Source organism: Micrasema longulum, unplaced genomic scaffold, assembly GCF_059751315.1.
Source record: "Micrasema longulum isolate JH-2025_06_02 unplaced genomic scaffold, ASM5975131v1 h1tg000982l, whole genome shotgun sequence".
NCBI lineage: Eukaryota > Metazoa > Arthropoda > Insecta > Trichoptera > Brachycentridae > Micrasema > Micrasema longulum.
The window spans coordinates 1,172-21,135 of NW_028278172.1; the positions used below are offsets into that span (position 1 = coordinate 1,172).

Sequence of the window (19,964 nt, forward strand, 5' to 3'; positions counted from 1 at the left end):
ACATTCAAATATTTTTTTAAAACAAATAAAATTTTTGAAAAAAAATTATCAAAAAAAGCAAATGGTTGCTTACTTCTGCAGGGGAGAAACGAGGGGGGGGGAGTCTGATACCCCGGCAACCGAGCTCCCCTCGCTTCTCCCCTGCAGAAGTAAGCAACCATTTGTTTTTTTAAATATGCCAATATGTCTTTTTGTCCATACTGATCATCATGGTTTCGAATGCGACAAGATTTAAAGAACACCCTGTTTATAAAGATTACAATTATTTTATCCCATAAACATATTTATCATAAAACATTATTATCAAAAGTCTAATATAATGGGTAAGCTGTGCATAATCGCTTATTTGAACGATTCTCCCCTGTCATATATGTGTTTATATTTATTTTATTTTATTTTATTTATTTTATTTATTTATTTAATCCAATATAAAATACAATACAAATACATAGTTAACACAAATGTCTATACAATAGGTAGGTACATTCAATATATATATTTTTTTTATGGATATAGCCACTCCACTGGCCCACAGGCACGTTCCGGAGTGTCAGTTTATTATTTATTTATACATAATTGTACATAATTTCACGTCAATTGTGTAAAAATTTAAAAGAAATAAAAAAATCAAAAATTAAAACATATCTACATCAATAAAACGAAAAAGGATTTTCAAGAAACTACAATTACATTCTTATATATGAAACATATTCCTCAGCTTCCTGTCTAGTCTTTTTAGCAATGCATTTATGGACTCTAGCTTTGAAAATATTGTTTTTCATTTTGTTCGCCAATATGTCCTTGCTTAAAAAGTTGTCTAGCTTAGGCGCCAGAAACGTATAATGCCTTTGTCCGTAATTTGTTTTTTTCTTTGGGAGCAGAAGTATTGTCTTTTGTCTTTGCCTAGTGTCGTAAATTTGTTGTCCGTCATTATGTCTGTCGGGATTTTGATGGAAATGTCTTAAAATTGTCTTTATGTATATTTGTCTTATGTCTAGTACTGGAAATTCTGTAAAAAGTCTGTCTGTAGAGTATTGGTGAGGCTTTTTAGTGGCTACTCTTAGTAAGGCTTTTTGGGCTTTTATTGATGAATCTTTTATGAATGAATCCTATGAGAAAAAAGTGTACGCGAATGTCTTAACACATTGTCGTCGGGACACGGCATTTGCCGTTTTTCGCGGACTGTCGGTCAACCGCGGGACACGGCAAATGCCGTTTTTGTCGACTGTCGGTTGTTGGCGGGAAACGGCATTAAACGGGTTTGTTATCAGCGTGAAATAAAACGCCTTGAAGGGTGATTTGCTACCTGGGGTGCTAGGCGACAGTCTGTCGACGTTATTTGAGATGCCTTGTCCGGATTGGCTAGTGTGCCACTTGTAAAGGCGTCGCCAGAAATCTAGAGTTTTATGCGATCTCAATCTCCAGTTTAGTTTGAGTCATTTCACGTATTGGACTATTTTTCATACCGCTCGCACTGTTTTGTTTACTGTTTGGTATTTTCTTATTTGAATATATTAGCATTGTATAGGACGTTACCCCTACAAAAATGTCTTTACAAGCCAATGATAGTGACGATGAAGTGTATGCCGACAATTTATCTAATTGTTCATGGAATGATGACATTGAAGAGTTGTCAGACAAAGAACCGAGTGATGATGAACAAATACCAAGACCTAGAACGTTTCACCGTCGCACTATTGAAAGTGATTCTGATTCGGAGACGAGCTCAGATGAGGATGTGGACGAGTGGTCATCGTTTGATAATCCTCCAGTTCTGGAATCGTTTTTAGGCCGCCGCGGTTTGAATTCAAATGTCCATTGTCCTCAAACTGTAAGTGATGCGATAGAGTTATTTATCGGTGATGATTTGTTTGAATATTTTATAAACGAATCTAATAGATATTACCATCAAAACTCACATAATTACAAATTATATAAAAAATCGGGAAAGTGGAAAAATATTACTTTGAAAGAAATGAAAAAGTTTTTGGGGCTGATTATTTTGATGGGACAAGTTCGAAAGGATATAAGGGACGAGTACTGGTCTACTGAACCAACAACCGAAACTCCTTATTTTGCTAAAACGATGTCCAGAGACAGGTTTCGGCAGATATGGAAAGCGTGGCATTTTTCTAACAATGAAGAAATCATAGATAGTTCCGACCGATTATGCAAAGTAAAACCAATTATTGACCACTTTTTACCTAAATTTATTTATTTTTGATGATCAAATGTCAAATATGATTTCTTTGAAAATTTCGATCGAAAATATTATTTGGTTTAGAAATTGTGTCAATTTTAAGAAAGCGATATATTTTTGCGCTAATCGCGAAAAACACCCGCTATAGGCTAGAGTCTATTGTTCGAAGCGCCCGACTACAATGTGTTAAACCAGCCCAAGACAGCTCATAAATCTCATTAATCCTTAGACTTTCACATTCCACAATTTATTTTCTATTTCCACTATGAATTAAACAATTTAACAACCCCGTCTCGTTGTCCGCAGGCTATGGAAGAAGATGGAGGGCGGGCGCAAGTCGGGCGACCGCACGCGCTGGCTCAACTCGCCCAACGTGTACCAGAAGGTGGAGGTGCTCGAGACGGGCACCACGGACCCCAAGCGGATCACCAAGGTAGAATACCTCAAGGTGGAGGCCGAGTAGGGCGCGGCGTGCCCGGCCCCTGCGCCCATCGTCACGCGGCGCCCCCCTAACTGACATTACCCGACGCCCCCCTATCTGACATTACCCTACGCCCCCCTGTCTGACATTACCCGACGCCCCTTTATCTGACATTACTCTACGCCCCATGTCATCGGTGTACTGATAAAACCATTTAAATGCAGAATGGCCTATGCCAAGAAAAAATAATCTTTTCCAGTCTTTCTTATTCATATTTTGAACATGATACACACTCATGAAATCGTCTCACTTCAACAATGCTAAATAGAACTACGCGTTATTTAGATGGCAATTTATTGCAACAGAAAGGGGAAAACATTTTCGAGAAGGGAATATGGTAATCAAGGTATTTACAGGGCTAATAACCTGTCATTGGCTGATTTAAGTGGCCATTGGTTTTTGCCAGAAAACATTTTTTCTAAAGTAGTTTTAGTGGTCCAAATGCTTGCAGACTGGCTGGATTTTCTCCCTAGGGAGTTGTTCATATCAAAATTTGTTGCAAACAGAGAGTGAAAACATTTTTGAGAAAGGAATATGGGAGTCTAGGCATTTACAGGGCTCACGACCCGTCGTTGGCCGGTTTAAGTGGCCACTTAACACGCTGCGTGACATTCACCATTCTGCCTACGTTTGAACATCCACATTTGCTTGTTCACAAAAGTCGACAGATGGACGAGTCGAGGAAACGTGGATGAATGCCAGTCTGCAAGCATTCGGACATACTCAAAACATTGTTGAATTAACTCTACCCGGTAAAAAAAGAAGTATAAAAAATTGAAAAATTGTTTCAGGCGTTGCCTAGTAGGTGATTTGGTTCAGCCGGATGAATCTCACCCGCATGATAAAGGTGAATGTGGATGTTCAAACATAGGCAGAATGCTGAATGTTACACAGTGGCCACTTAAACCAGCCTTAAACTTAAATGCTTAGACTCCCATATTCCCTTCTCAAAAATCTTTTCCCTTTCTGTTAAAACAAATTTAAATAATTTTAATGGATTTATATACACGCTGACTTTGAAACTAAACCTCGGAGGATTTATCAGTATACCGGCGATATCTCACATTCCACGGCGCTGCTCCGCCTCCCTTATATGACATGACGCAGCATTTTTACACCTCGAAGTCGCGCTTTATCCGACAAAACATGACGCCACTACGCTTTACATCTTGCGACATTTCTACACCTCAGAGTTGTGCCTTTTTACACCTCGAGATAACCTGACCCAATATTACAAGAGTGTCATTAGATGATGCCGATGTGCACGACTGAGATTAAATTCACTTAAAATGGTACAAAGGTCAAGCGGCATCAGCTTTTGCTATACTTTACATTGCACCAAGTCAAGTCCTGGCAGGTCGTGTTATACATATTTGACTATGCACTAAGCCAAGGTCAAGTAGGTCGCATTAAACCTGACATTACATGACGTCATTATACCCTTAGGTTGTGTTAAACTTGACTTGGCACTAAGCCAAGGCGGAGTAGGTCGTGCTATACTTGACATTGTACTAAGCCCCGGCCAAGTAGGTTGTGCTATATTTGATATTGCACTAAGCCAAGGTCAAGTATGTCAAATTAAACCTGACATTACATGACGTCATCACGCCTTTAGGTTGTGCTATACTTGACTTGGCACTAAGCCAAGACCGAGTAGGTCGTGCTATACTTGATATTGCACTAAGCCAAGGCGAGCTGGTCGTGTTATACTTAACACTGCACTAAGCCGAGGCCGAGTAGGTCACGCTACACATGACACTGCACTAAGCCGAGGCCGAGTAGGTCACGCTACGTTGTGCTATACTTGACTTGGCACTAAGCCGAGTAGGTCACGCTACACATGACGTTGCACTAAGCCGAGGCCGAGTAGGTCACGCTAGGTTGTGCTATACTTGACTTGGCACTAAGCCAAGACCGAGTAGGTCGTGCTATACTCGACATTGTACTAAGCCAAGGCCAAGTAGGTCGTGCTATACTTGATATTGCACTAAGCCAAGGCGAGCTGGTCGTGTTATACTTGACATTGCACTAAACCGAGGCCAAGTAAGACATGCTATTATACTCGAGGCGTTATTGCGCCTCGAGGTTGTGCTATTTTATTATTTACCAACTACTGCGTACCGCAAATTTCTAATCTAAGACAGCCATACTGACCAAACACATCTGACAAGGATTTGAAGCAAATTCGCTGAGGAACTAATCTAATCTAACATCAATTTTTCGTAGATCTTTTTGATGATAATTCTAACCTAACCGTACTATACACATCTGCTTAACCTATCGCTACCCTAGTTCTATTGAACATACAAGAGCTAGGACAGCGCTATGTAAATTTTACATTTTTAACAGGGATATTATTTCTTCGGTAGTCATTGGTTGGCATTAATTTCAATTTACATTTAACCTATCATTACAAAATGTAATCATAAAACTAACCCGTACAATTGTACCCATAAATTATTATATGGAATTTATTCCCAGCCTGACCTTATTAACGATACTAAAATTGATATTGCGTTACCATAGATAATTATAAATACGATTAGATTGTTTTAATCTATTATTTTTAATGTTTTATTATTATAATTATTTTATAAACTATAGCCGTATGTGTCATAAACTTATATATATTATACACCGGTACATTATTTTACACACCCGTACATTACAAACGACCTTAAATTATACACCCTTACTGTGCCAAAAACATCCTCGCGTTCCGGTACTGTGTAGTCAATACACATGCAAAAATAATAGAGTACTCGTAAGCAATGAGGAATTCCAGCCCAACCCGGAATTCAATTTTAAAAATGTTTTCGTTTACACGTGAATATTTCAAAATTTTGTAGTAGGATGAAATATCTCAAAAACGCACGCAAAAATAAATAAAAAATTTAAAAAAATAGTATTTATTTTAGAATCGTAAATAATGACGTCACTCCTTATATCTACGTGTAGTATTTCCAGTTTTTGTTTAGAAGCCCCGCATCGTTTTGACCATAGAAAAAAAAGAGTATAATTTGTATAATTTGACATTTCAGCCAGAGATTATGTCAACTTTCTAGGTTTTTCTAAATCGAAACGTTCGTAAAAACAACCATAACATAGAAATGAGCGAATTACGATCAACCAAATGAAGTAATCAAAGCAATATTCCGTAGATTCTTGTCAGGTCAGTGAAAGTAAGAACGCCAACCGTTTCATGACGTCACTACTGAAAAGTGACACACTGATTAGTCATTTGGCGCGGTATTTGACAAATGTAACTTTAAAAATCATATCTTTGTAAATAATGCACAAAAAAAAAAAAAAAACTTTTGCTTTGTTAAATAGTACGCTAATAGAAAAAAAAAATTAGAAAACAGTGGAATTCCTCATTGCTTCAATTATTTATAGTTGAAGTCAAAAGTGATAATATATTACATCTAATTGCTAGAAACTGAAAAAACCGTTAGCTGACGATCGCGGCACGAGCGAGTGGACCACCCTTAACGAAGTTCAGAGAGCTACCGGTACCTGGCAGTAGTACTGGCTACTGGCCTGCGTGACGTAAAGAGCGTGTGGAACAATCGTATATTCGGTACTGTGTCGTATTAGTGATTTATCTCCGATTTCTGATGTTTGATGCCATTTCTGTGTTCAACGAGTATTTTTTTATTTAATTATAAATTATTTTCACCGATGCGTAAATGTATAACGGAGGAATACAGAGAATTTCAACACGGTATTAATTATATTTATGAAGATGTTGAAGTTCTTAGACGCAATGTGTACTGGCTAAACATCACCGGGAAGAGACGGTCAACCAACCGGGCTGTTGTCCCTTGGCTGGTGTTGCGAACTCGAGGAACGGACGTCCGAAGTTCGATTCCCGCTCTGCCACAATTTAAAATCCCATTTTCTAAAAGCGAATTATTTACAATTTGTTGAAAATGACCCCTAAAATTAAAATACAGCAAAACCCCCGTTTTACGTTTTTCAAGGGAGCAGCAAAGAAAAGTGTGAAACTGAGGAAGAGTGAGGAAATGAAAAACTGCAGAAAAATTCTAAGAACTGTCATAATCGGGGTATTATTCATATTTACCAATGATTTAGTTAAAAATATTTTGTTTTTTTTCAAGCAGTACTACAATGTTTTATTTTTTTATTGAATTTAAAAAAAAAACATCTTTAAATAATTTTATGTAGATACACAAAAATAAAAATTTCAATTTTCATAAAGTGCATACAAACATTTTCCCTAAATATTGGGAAATTTTATTTACATGGTATCACTTTTTTCAGTATGGCACCACAGAATTTCAACTGTCATTTACATCGCGGCAAAAGTGTTTCACACTTTTATGATACTGTTTAAACGATCTTCTTTCCAAATTATGTATGTTTATAACTTCAAATAATATTTCTATTACCAAATTTTTAAATTTCTGCATTGTAATTTATTGATGTAAAGACTTTATTCTCCCTAAACATGCGTCAACTGCGTGTCATTATTTAGTAAAATGTCAAAATTAGACACTTAAACAAAATGGTCAATTACACTGCACCTACTTTGAATTTAGTTTCATACAACAATTTACCCATTTTTTTATTTACGTTCATATTATTCACCATTTTTTTTTATGACAGATCAAATGAGTTTTGAAAAAATTTCAACGTAAAACTGGGGTTATTTGAATGAGAATGTATGGAAAAAATGTGATCTAAACATTTCGGCCTAAAAAGTGGGAAAACATGAAATTGAGGAACGTAAAATAAAGGTTTTACTGTATTTGGGTTTGTCATTAAAATATTATTAAAAAAAATAATAAAATATTCAAACGACCTTTACATTACAAATGACTTTAGAATATACACCCGTACATTACAAACAAGTTTACGATATAAACCTGTACATTACAAACAACTTTACGATACACACTCATACATTCCAAACACATTTATATTACACTAGATATTCCCGCAATCGAATAGCATTACTTCATGTACGTAATATGTAATTTTACAGAACATTATTTAGGAAGATATTGCGTAGAGACAGAGGATAGAATGCCATTGTTATCGATAAGTTAGACTATTCTAATTAATTGTCTGGTCGCCATTTTCGCTTTTGCTGAAATAATTATTATTTACTATAACCAGCTCAAAAATGCAGAAAAATATTTATTAGTGCATTTGAAATAAATGGTAGTATATTTTACTTGAATTTGGATATAAGACGAGATTTCAAACATCATCATCGTCGCTGGTGCATATGGCACTGCGTCGGCGCATCTCGATAATTTTTCACACAAGTGAAAGATGATAGATGAAATTAATCGAACCAGGGACTCGAGCATAGCAGACAAAGGCACTAACCACTAACAAGACCGTGTGAGATTTAAAATTTTTTTTTATTTTTTTATAAATACATTTTTAAAAATATAAATTCAATAAATGTATTTACATTAATTTTTCCAATTCTGATAACAATTCTTGTGGAAGTGACGTTTTACAGAAATTTGTTTATTTTTTTTCACAATTATTATTAATATTTTTAGTATGACACGTAAATTACAAAAAAAATAAACAAACGGTGTTCACGATGATCAGTCTCACGCTTCAGTTGCCAGTCCAAAGACTATGAAATAGAATATTCTATTGCAGAAACATCTTTTTAAATCGATATTTCACGCCAGCCACGTCGGGAATCGAAAAGACCTCTCGCATGGCGGGCGAATGCGTAGACCGTATTTAATTGTTTGCATCAATTATTAAACGTAGTGCCGTATGCACGGGGCTCTGGATTCAAGCACCAGTCATGTTGAAATGTTTTAAATAAGGTCCCGCCTGAACACGGGAATTTTCTAGCTAGTCGGGACCTGAAAAAAAGCACCTGTGTACGTTTTAAAACTAAAATAAATAAATTAGTTATTTATTTTGCATGGAGCTAAGACAATCAGTTTTACGCTTCGGATACTGCAATCCAGTGGCAAAAATTAAAGATACACAGGTACGCCATCTGGTACACATGAAGGTAAGATGATCCGTCTTACGCTTCAATTGATACATTGAAGTCTCGTCTTATGTTCTTGTGCAATAACGTAATCAATTTAATTTTAAGAATAATTATAATATGTGTTTGCATGAAATAAAATATTTTAAATTTTATATAAAATATACAGATAAATTACTATCTCAACAGAGATGAAGGCGTTTTTTCTGTTTTGTTTGAATATTAAAGTTCACTGTTGTCACTGACGTATGATAAATAGACACGTTATTCCCTTACTAGCCATATTCATAATTAAGAAATATTGCATTGCTGTCGAAAATTTGAATAGAAATAAATAATGTTTTTTTACTACATTTTTTTGACAATTTTAAAGCACGTAATTAATAACGCCGATGGCCAGTGTCGTAGCTATGGTAACGAGTTACACAGAAGTTGCACACAGCCGGGTCGTGGTCCCTTGGTAGTATTGCGGACTCACGGACCAAAGGTCCGAGGTTCAAATCCCACTCTACCGCAACTCGATTTCCATTTTTCCAGCACAAGTTATTTAATACTTTTAGGAAATGGTTTGAAAATTTAAATATTTGAGTAAATATGTAGAACTCAAATATTTCTCTTTTTTTATTAAAAAAATAAATAAATTATATATCTCTTTTTCTAAAATTAGTTGATCAGTTAATGAAATTAGGCGATCACGACGGCTAAGCTTCGAGAGAAGGAGTCTCGGGAGAATCTTGGCTGCTGGATAACGGCACCACTTTCTTTGGAAACAATAATTTTAGAGCAGGTTCTTGGTCCTGCATTACATTACGAGAGGTCAGTAATTCATAGCATCCGCACTGTACACTGCGCAAATATTACGAGCAGCTTTGGCTGCTTTATTACCTCGATTGAACGCGAACAGAAATAGGTGTTGAAAATGCTCACTTTCGTCTACTCGACGTTCCATTTTGAAGGCTTGTAATCTAATAAAATAATATATGTAACGTAAAAGCAAACGCAATATCTCATAGGGCAGAAAATTTTCTTTCGAATGACTTACCATTTAAAAAAAAAAAAAATTGTCCATTTTCAAATTTGGCAAAAAATGGGCACAACTTAATTTTAATCTCCAATCAAGGTCCTGGGGGTCGCGTATTTTAAAACGTCAAAATACACTAAAATATTACGCGCTTGTAATGTGTCTATCCATTCATACGTCATTGGCTGAGTATGTCTTTTATTGATTAATTAATTTTAAGCCGAAACAGCTTTCAACTTATATAAATTAGTATTCGTTTGAAAAATAAAATAATTTGCCTTCAAAATAAAATGTGCTAATTTTTAAAATAAATATTGTATTCGTGTTTTTTAAAACGGTGCAATTATGAATTACTGTTTGAATGATTAATTTTAATTCGTAATATATTTGTATATCATCGTTTCCATTGTTGAAATGGCGCTGTATAAGTTACCCACAGTAAAAGGCCATTTACGTGTAGACAATTTATTATTATTATTAATTTTAAGCGAGCAGCTAAAGCTGATATGCTTAAATCTATTCAAACTAAAGTTAGTTGGCGCATTTTAACTTTTCGCAAACAAATCTAGTCCATTTTTGAACCCATCGAGACTACACGTGGAGACCAGCTCCCGTGGCAGCTTATTCCAACCATCAACAACCCTATTGCTCGGGCAATGCTTCCTTGGATTTAGATTGAATCTCATTCTCTCCAGCCTGAGACTGTGGCCTCGAAGACGAGCATCCTGTTTAAGCTTGAACGTGGTATCCAAATTCGGGCAGCTATAGTGACTGTCGAGTATCTCGTATGTCTATCGGGTCACCCCGCAGCCGTCCCCGCAGCGCTGTTAGACGGAGAGTTTCCAGTCTCCGCGTATGGAAGCCGTTTTAGGCTCGGCGACAACTTTACAGCTCGTCTTTGGACTCTTTCCAACAAGTTTATATAAACAAACAAACAAACCATCACGCCGTTTCCCCGTAAGGGTAGGCAGAGAGGATAGAACGCCACAACACTCTATCTTTGCACACAGATCTCGCTTCCTCTACATTCATACATCTTCTCATGCACGCGCGCCGATTATTCCGACTTTTGACATGTCCATCTTTAAGTATTTGTTGGATTTGGTCATGCCATGTCTTTCTCGGTCTTCCTCTATTTCTGCATCCATCAACATTCGCATTGTAAATATTCTTAGCCGTTCTCTCGCTGTCCATTCGTTCTACATGTCCAAACCAGCGCAGAGCTCCTTTCTTGATTTTGTCGATAATGCTTGTCTCAGCCTTACATAATGTACGGATCTCAACATTTGTGCAGCTATCGTACATAGTTTTACCACACATTCGCCTGAGAGATCGCATTTCGACAGCATTCAGCTTACTTTCATCCCTGTTTTTCCAAGTCCATACTTCGCTCCCATACATCAGGGATGGGACCGGGACTCCGTTGTGAACTGCCAATTTTGCCTCTTGTGACAACCATTTATTTGCCAAGGTCGATTTAAGTGCACCGTTCACTCTGTTCCCGGCACTCACCCTCCTTCCATCCCTAGTAAACATACTTCCCAGATACACAAATTCCTCTACTTGTTTTAGTATAAGTCCATTCACAGTGATTTCACATTTAGTCATACTTTCATTTCTTTCAAAAACCATCACATTCGATTTATCGACATTCATCAGCAAATCGCTTCTCTTGCATACATCGTAGACCTTTGTTACCAAGAATTGCAGTTACAAAATAGAGATTCCATATCTAAAACCCTTATTCGAGAGTATGTCTGATATAGGTTTTGCACATTTTCAGTAGCATATTTGGTGTTATATATGAGAAGGCTTTTTTTATCAAGTTTTTTTTTTTAAATATATTTGGACCCCTGTATTTAGTAGCCTTACGTGTCATGTACGAGGCTAAGGTACTCGGAAAAAATCATTTTTGTTTGTCTTGGAAATGGGACGTTCGATCACTGATTTTGGTTTATTGCCTTTATGAGTCCAATTACCATTGTTGCAAAGTCCAAGAACAATGGCGCGCGATAACTACTTTTAACTACAGTGTGGATATCTGTTGAGGATATTCCATCTTTCCTGCATTCTGCTTCAAGATTATGGCGTTGCAAACTGAAAAATGGCCACTGAAATAACAGATGTTCGATACTCTGTGAAGAAATATCATCGCGTGGACAATAGTCATCATTCCTTAATTTAAACCTATGTAGATAACTTCTCATAGCTCCGTGGCCGGTAAAAATTTGGGTCGTTTCGAAAGTACTTTGGTGATGATGACTGAAGTTTGCTGCATCAGCCAGCGTTATTTATCAAGTAGATATATAATTGAATTGAATAATTTAAATGAATTTAATATTCAACAATGTTTGATTATGTCCAAATGCTTGCAGACTGGCTGGATTTCCTCCCTAGGGAGTTGTTCATATTTAAATTTATTTCAACAGAGAGGGAAAACGTTTTTGAGAAGGGAATATGGAAGTCCAGGCATTTACAGGGCTTATGACCTGTCATTGGCTGGTTTAAGTGGCCACTTTACACACTGTGTAACATTCACCATTCTGCCCATGTTTCAACATCCACGTTTCCTCAACTCTTACATCTGTTGACTTTTGTGAAGTAAAGGAGCTGAAACCTTTATTATGTTGGTGAGATTCATCCGGCTGAACCGAATCACCCACTAGGCAACGCCTGGAAACAATTTTCCAATTTTTATACTTCTTCTTTTACCAGGTAGTAATTCAACAATGTTTGAGTATGTCCAAATGCTTGCAGACTGGCTGGATTTTCTCCCTAGGGAGTTGTTCATATTTAAATTTATTTACAGTGGCTACTTAAACCAGCCAATGACAGGTCATAAGCCCTATAAATGCCTGGACTTCCATATTCCCTTCTCAAAAACGTTTTCCCTCTCTGTTGAAATAAATTTGAATTTAATATTGTTTTGTCCTAGACTCGACCTTTAATTGTCCACGTAAAACAGCAATTTGCAAACCAGGCGTCCGCGTGCGGCCGCATTATCTTCTGACGATAGCGATTTGCTTGACATTTTGAATATTCAGTCGGTCCTTAAACGGTTCCAATGCATCTTGGTTAAAATTCAATAATATCTTTCGCGCATTCGCTCGTAACAAACGGCGTCGTGTATTAATTTTTGCAGCGCTAACGTGCGAATGTTTGCATACATTTTTTTTATTTTTTTTTTATGTACGGAGACCTATGTCAGACTCTAGTACAGATACTAGTGTGGAGTCTCTATTTCACTAGATATGCTACTGAAAAAAGTCCAAAGATTTGCTACTAAAATCCCCACGTTACTCAAAAGGATGCCCTACAACGGTAGATTAAAAGCACTAGGACTTACATCTTAATAAAAACTTTTATAAATTAAATCCTTACACAAATTTACAGGGTCTTAACTGGAAGCTCTATCGTCCCCAATCCCGAGATAAACTTCCTGTCCAGACGGGTAGTTTCGGACTGAAATAAATTGCCAAGTTTAGCTGTCCTTTTCGGCCGACTGGTTCAAAAACCGTTTGGATGCTTTTTTGAAAGAAGAAGCACTTGGACAAAAAGCTGTACACGAGATGTAGGCGCATCAGCAAAGGCTTGCCCGCCCACAATGAATAATAATTATATCTTATATTTTCATTATAATCGACCATTTTCACTAATCGAACGCTCGTCTGGTTTTTAGGTAAACGTCGTTTTACACCGGCGTTAAATGAACACAAATATAATTGAAGATCTAAGGTTAGGTTCCGTGTCAATTGTCGGCGGCCTCCGTGGTGTAGTGGTCAAACGCTTGACTCGCGCACGGAAGGTTCCGGGTTCGATTCCCGGTGAGAACACAGAATCGGTGCTAAATTAAATTCTCACATTTTTTAAAAAAAAGCATCCAATTTCATTTGCTTTGATTGTTGCTTCCTTTCTTGCAGAATCATAGCGTAATCTACAAATATTTTAATATTATTTTAATTTAAATAATAATAAAATAAAAAATATAATCATACCTTTTTATTTATCTTGAAAACAAAACGAAAACTAACTTTGGAATAATTTCACACACACAATACGCTGCTCGCATATACGGTAATAGAATATAACAAAGTGTAAAAGTGTGTCTGCTCGTAGAATCGCGGCGCCTACTGTCATCTGGTGTCGACCCAACCGGGCGATCCCACACCGGCACCAACCGCCGTAATTGTTTAATACGGCGTTTACCCGTATTTGAGAAAGTAACTCGAGACCGCAAACTCGAACGGCAAACTCGCCAATATCATAGATTAAAACAAACAGATTTTTATTTCCCTCGAAAAACGCAAGTTTTAAAAATTGTATGCGCAATGGAGGCTACGATATACACATATATATTATATCATATAGATTGTCCAGTTGAAAGGCTAAGTGTTAAGATGAGCCACCATAGTCGAATTCGGTTCATGTATGCCCACTAAGAATAATCTTTAAATGTTAAGCCGTGTCGTATGAGCCCACGCCTTCAGACGTCGTGCGACAATTGACAATCGGCGTTTGCGTGACATATTCATGCATAAAAACAACGGATTAACGCGGAAAAATTTGACATTATGGTCCTTAAAATGTAACATGAATAGAATGACAGTTGTCAGAAAAAGTGACGACATGACTTTGTAGTAACGTCTAAGGAGTTATTTATATTGACACACGAAAAATCATTTGTATCTAGCGTGTTAATTAATTTTTTTAATACAATGCTTGACATGTAAATCAACATAATTATTTAAAATCATATTTAAAACTAAAATAACCCTAATTATTAACGACGTTCTTACAAGGTTACATCATTTTGCAAAAATGTTACAGATGAGACAAATTGATTAATGTAATTAATTAATATTGATATATAAAATTAGCTTTAAAACTAAAAGAAAACAAAAATAAACCTACTTTGTTTCTTTGTCAAAGAAGCTTGTTTGCTTTGAAACCGGTCGGTGAAAAATAAAATTTAGTGGTTAACCACTTAAATATATAATAATAAATAAAACAACTGTTTTTAAAAACAAAGTTGTTTTATTTATTTTATTATAATGAATAACCACAAATTTAGCGCTTCAAATATAAACTTTATAAAAATAATCCTAATTATTAACGACGTTCTTACAAGGTTACATCATTTTGCAAAAACCTTAGAGATGGACAAATTGATCAACGTAAATTGATGGAATAAAAAAATAATTCATTTGATTTTGTTCATGAAAAAAGTATAAATACCTCATTTTTTGGTGAATAATTGTCTTAAACAGACTATAATAGGCTTGTTTTTGCGTTTTTTATATCAATTTTCGGAAACAGAGTTTCATGTTTGCATGAAAAAACTGATAAAATCGATTTGATCGGTACATGATCATTGATTTCCCATCACTGGTGACATTAGTTTGACAGCTGTCATTTTAATCAAGCTAAATTTTAAGGACTATCAAGGAAACATCACAGGTTTAGATGAACAGTAAACAATTAATTACAGCGTTGCTGTGCGTTTTGATAGATTTCCGGTTTCCAGGTAGCCATGTTTGTTGACGTTTAGTATCTTTCGATAGATACGGGGTTTGCCTCATAAATGTCAGGAAAACTCACAGATTTGAACTTGTGATGTCACAAGCGTAGTAACTTCTTTATTCACCAAAAAATGAGACATTTATACTTTCTTCATGAACAACGTCAAATATTTTTTTTTTTATTATATCAATTTACATTGATCAATTTGTCCCATCTCTAACATTTTTGCACGCAAAATGATGTAACCTTGTAAGTACGTTGTTAATAATTAGGTTTGTTTTAGTTTTAAAGCTGATTTTATGTATTTATGTTGATTTATACGTCAAGTATTGTATTTAAAAAAATAAATTAACACACCAAATACGAATGATTTTTCGTGTGTCGATATAAAGCACTCCTTAGACGTCACTACAAAGATATGTGGTCACTTTTTCTGACAACTGTCATTCTAATCATGTTACATTTTAAGTACTATAAATACGTGTAGATTTTTTTTTTGTACATTTTGAAGAAACTCAGCCGTACAATTCATTGCTCTAATATTTACCGCGCGTAAGAAATAATTTTTTATAAAAATACAATTTTTGTATCGCCTTTGAAATTCAGTTAACGGCTCTTCATTCACTTAGCCTTTTTACATTCGACATCTTAACATGTTTTTCTATAGGAGTTTTAAAATTATATTTAAATTTAATATGCTTTCTTTATGAATAAATATTTAAATACATGTATTATATATTTAAAACCCCATCCAATTATTGTTAATTTTTGATTTCAACCTCTTTTCGTTTCGCTATTCGAACTGGACTCCGATAAAAACTGAAGAGGCGATTACAAACGCTTTATCTTCACGAATATGTATCGAGATATGCTTAACCTTTCTGCTATCTTTATCTACCGAGGTATTATGGAGCCGGCTCCGTCGACCTGTCCACGCGTGTTTTCAGCTATCGAGGGAAAAAAAATTAGAAATATTGGTTAAATGTTATTAAATAATTAATAATTGATAATTTTTCAGTAAGCTGCTTGTTGTTTGCTGATGATGCAGTTCTGTTAGCAAGCCGCAAGGATGATTTGCAACAAATAGTCTCTAGAATGTATGATGTATGCCTGGAGAGCGAACTGGCGATGAACGAAAGTAAGTCAAAAGTGATGGTATTTGAAAGGGGAAGCGAGGTTACTGACTGCAGTCATGCATAATAAATGTAAACAACGAATGTCTGGAATGCGTAGAAGAATTTGTGTATCTGGGAAGCATGTTTTCAAGAGATGGAAGAGTAGAAAAAGATGTTGAAAGGAGAGTGAATGCGGGTAGCAAAATAAACGGCGCCCTAAGCACAGTAAATGCTGATAAAAATATGTCAATCGAAGCTAAACTGGCAGTGCACAACGGAGTTTTAGTCCCGACACTTATGTTTTGAAGTGAAACATGGAACTGGCAGAGGAAGGATGAAAGTTCACTGAATGCAGTTGAAATGTGATCTCTCAGACGAATGTGTGGGAAATCAATGTATGACAGGGATACGAATGATGAAATCAGGCGAGTGTAAATCTGAGTCAAGTATAATTGATAAGATTAAGAAAGGTTCTCCGAGATGGTTCGGTCACGTAGAACGAATGGACGACGAAAGAATGGGCAAACAAGTATATATGGCGAAAACGAACGGTAACGTGCGACGAGGACGACCGAGGAAGACGTGGCACGATCAGATAAGCCAAAATCTTAAGTCTGGTCACGTCAAAAGCAGACAGAACCAAAGGGCATGTATGAATGTGGAAGAAGCTAGGAATGTATGCCAGGATAGACGTGTGTGGCGGTCCGTTCTCTCTGCCCACCCCTACGGTGAAACGGCATGATGGTAGTAGTAGTAAAATAATTGTATATAGCCACTTACCGGCTGTTCTCTGTCTACCGGTTTTGAGACGTATCGTATCTTCGTCAGGACTCCTTTAAACGATACAGAAAACTTTTTACACACCTCGACATATTTCGCGCCACGTTCTGTTTCACAAATAATTGCCACTTTTTCACAAATTTATTTATTTATTTATTCATATTTTTTTCCCGTGCCGAGGACACTTAACAATATACTTTTAAAAAATGTTTTTACCTTAAAACACTTTCGCGTGTTATAAGTCGTATTTAAAATAAATGCCTCGTTTTCTATATTCTGTGTTGCAACAAATTTAGATCTTACAAATTAATTTGGTTTTTGATATTTTTGTGGTGATGGCTTTTATGTGCATGAAAAATTCAACATACATAAAATATTAACACTTTGAAACATTAAGAATTTTAATTTTTTTCAATTTTCATGTTTTTCTGCTTTAATGCCATTTAATAGATGATTTCCCGCACTGTATCTTCAAAATCTCGTATGTCTATTATCCTTTAAATATAGCTTGATTAGAATGACAGTTGTCGGCAATAGTGACGACATAACTTGGTAGTGATTTATATTGACACACGAAAAATCACTCGTATCTGGCGTGTTAATGAAATTTTTAATACAATGCTCGACATATAAATCAATATAAAGAAAAAAACGGCTTTAAAACCAAAATAAACCTAATTATTAACGACGTTCTTACAAGGTTTTATGCACTCTGTTTCCGAAAATTGATATAAAAACGCAAAAACAAGCCTATTATAGTGTGCTTAAGACCATTATTCACCAAAAAATGAGACATTTATACTTTTTTCATGAACAACATCAAACGAATTATTTTTTTATTCAATCAAATTACATTGATCAATTTGTCCCATCTCTAACATTTTTGCAAAACGACGTAACTTTGTAAGAATGTCGTTAATAATTAGGTTTATTTTAACAATGTTTTGAGCATGTTCAAATCCTTGCAGACTCCCCGGATTTTCTCCCTAGGGAGTTGTTCATATTTAAATTTATTGCAGCAGAGAGGGAAAATATGGTAGTCTAGGCATTTACTGGGCGTATGACCTGTCATTGGCTGGTTTAAGTGACCACTTTACATACCGTGTAACATTCATCATTCTGCCTATGTTTGAACATCCACATTTCCAAAACTATTCCATCTGTTGACTTTTGAATTAATGATTTATGAATGTTACACTGTGTAAAGTGGCCACTTAAACCAGCCAATGACAGGTCATAAGCCCTGTAAATGCCTAGAATCTCATATTCCCTTCTCAAAAACTTTTTCCCTCTATGTTGCAATAAATTTATATAGGTTTATTTCAGTTTTTTTTAGTTTTGAAGCTGATTTTATATATTTTTGTTGATTTATGTGTCAAGCATTGTATTAAAAACATAAGTTAACACGCCAGATACTAATGATTTTTCGTGTGTCAATATAAATCACTCTTTAGACATCACTACAAAGTTATGTCGTCACTTTTGCTGACAACTGTCATTCTAATCAAGCTAAATTTTAAGGACTGTAGGTTAAATGATCGCCTCAACCTGCCAATGACGGGTCATAAACCCTGTGAATGCTCAGATTTTTCATTTCATTCACATTTTCCAATGATCCCTTCATTGATTATTTAAAAGTTCAGTCCGTTTTGTAAAAAGGTACGGAATCATTGTCTGCTGTGTTTTGTTAATACTACTAATGTGTGGCTACATTTTTGTTTATTTTCCCTTTCAGTGGGTTGGTGCTAATGCCGACGAGGTAAAGAAACTCCCAAACTTAATAATCGTCTATCACCTTCTTCTTCCCTATTCTCTTTCATTTCATCCACGCCTGTTTTATTGTTTTGCCACACACCCCCCCCTTGAGGACACTAGAAGCGAACACATGTACAAATCTCCATCACAGTTGAAAAATCAATTATCAATTAAAAAAATACAACTTTTTCGAGTACGTCCAAATGCTTGCAGACTGGCTGGATTTTCTCCCTAAGGTGTTGTTCATATTTAAATTTGTTGCAAGAAAGTGAAAACATTTTTGAGAAGGGAATATGGGAGCCTAGGCATTTACAGGGCTTACGACCTGTCATCGGCCGATTTAAGTGGCCCCTCTACACACTGTGTAACATTCACCATTCTGCCCATGTTTGAACATCCACATTTCCTCGACTCCTATCTGTCGACTTTTGTGAAGTAAAGTAGCTGAAACCTCTATCATTCATCCGGCTGAACCGATTCACCTATTAGGCAACGCCTGAAAACAATTTTTAAATTTTTGTAGAAGTTGAGGAAATGTTGCCTTGCATAATTCACGGATCTCGACATTAGTGCACCTGTCATACATCGTTTTACCACACATTCGCCTGAGGAAGTTCGCCGCATTTCGGCTGCATTTAACCTACTTTCGTCATTATTTTTTCAATTCCATTCTTCGCTTCAGAACTCCATTGTGAACTGCTGGTTTTGCCTCCTGCGACAAACACTTGTTTGCCAAGGTTTAAGGCTCTTTTACTTCACAAAAGTCGACAGATGGAAGAATCGAGGAAATGTGGATGTTCAAACATAGGCAGAATGGTGAATGTTCACAGTGTGTAAAGTGGCCTTTAAACCAGCCAATGATAGGTCATAAGCCCTCTAAATGCCTAGACTCTTATATTCCCTTCTTAAAAATGTTTTTTTATTTTTTTGCTTTTTTTTACAATATACACAAGAGGTAAAACAGAGTATTAAAAAAATAAAGCATAATTACATAGCAATGAAATACATATTAACAGTAAAAATAGTAAACAAAAATCCCACAAGGGCACGGCCTGTTCGTAGGTAGACAAGAAATGTTAATGAATTTTTGCTCCTAT

At 35.9% G+C, this 19,964-nt stretch overlaps 1 protein-coding gene and 1 long non-coding RNA gene across 2 annotated transcripts in view; one reads left to right on the top strand and one right to left on the bottom strand.

Moving 5' to 3' along the window:
• The first annotated feature begins 1,546 nt into the window (after nucleotides 1-1,546).
• Nucleotides 1,547-19,964, top strand: part of LOC148277770 (uncharacterized) — a 50,887-nt gene continuing 32,469 nt past the window's right edge. The window contains exons 1-3 of the mRNA XM_088232407.1: nucleotides 1,547-1,782; nucleotides 2,507-2,633; nucleotides 18,848-18,871. Of these exons, the coding sequence (XP_088088533.1) occupies nucleotides 1,547-1,782; nucleotides 2,507-2,633; nucleotides 18,848-18,871 (387 nt within the window). The remainder of the gene's footprint in view (nucleotides 1,783-2,506; nucleotides 2,634-18,847; nucleotides 18,872-19,964) is intronic.
• LOC148277771 (uncharacterized) lies at nucleotides 4,124-5,995 on the bottom strand. The gene is made up of 2 exons (XR_015823369.1): nucleotides 4,404-5,995; nucleotides 4,124-4,361 (listed from the first exon to the last, which is right to left on the bottom strand). It is a non-coding gene; the product is annotated as an uncharacterized LOC148277771 (long non-coding RNA).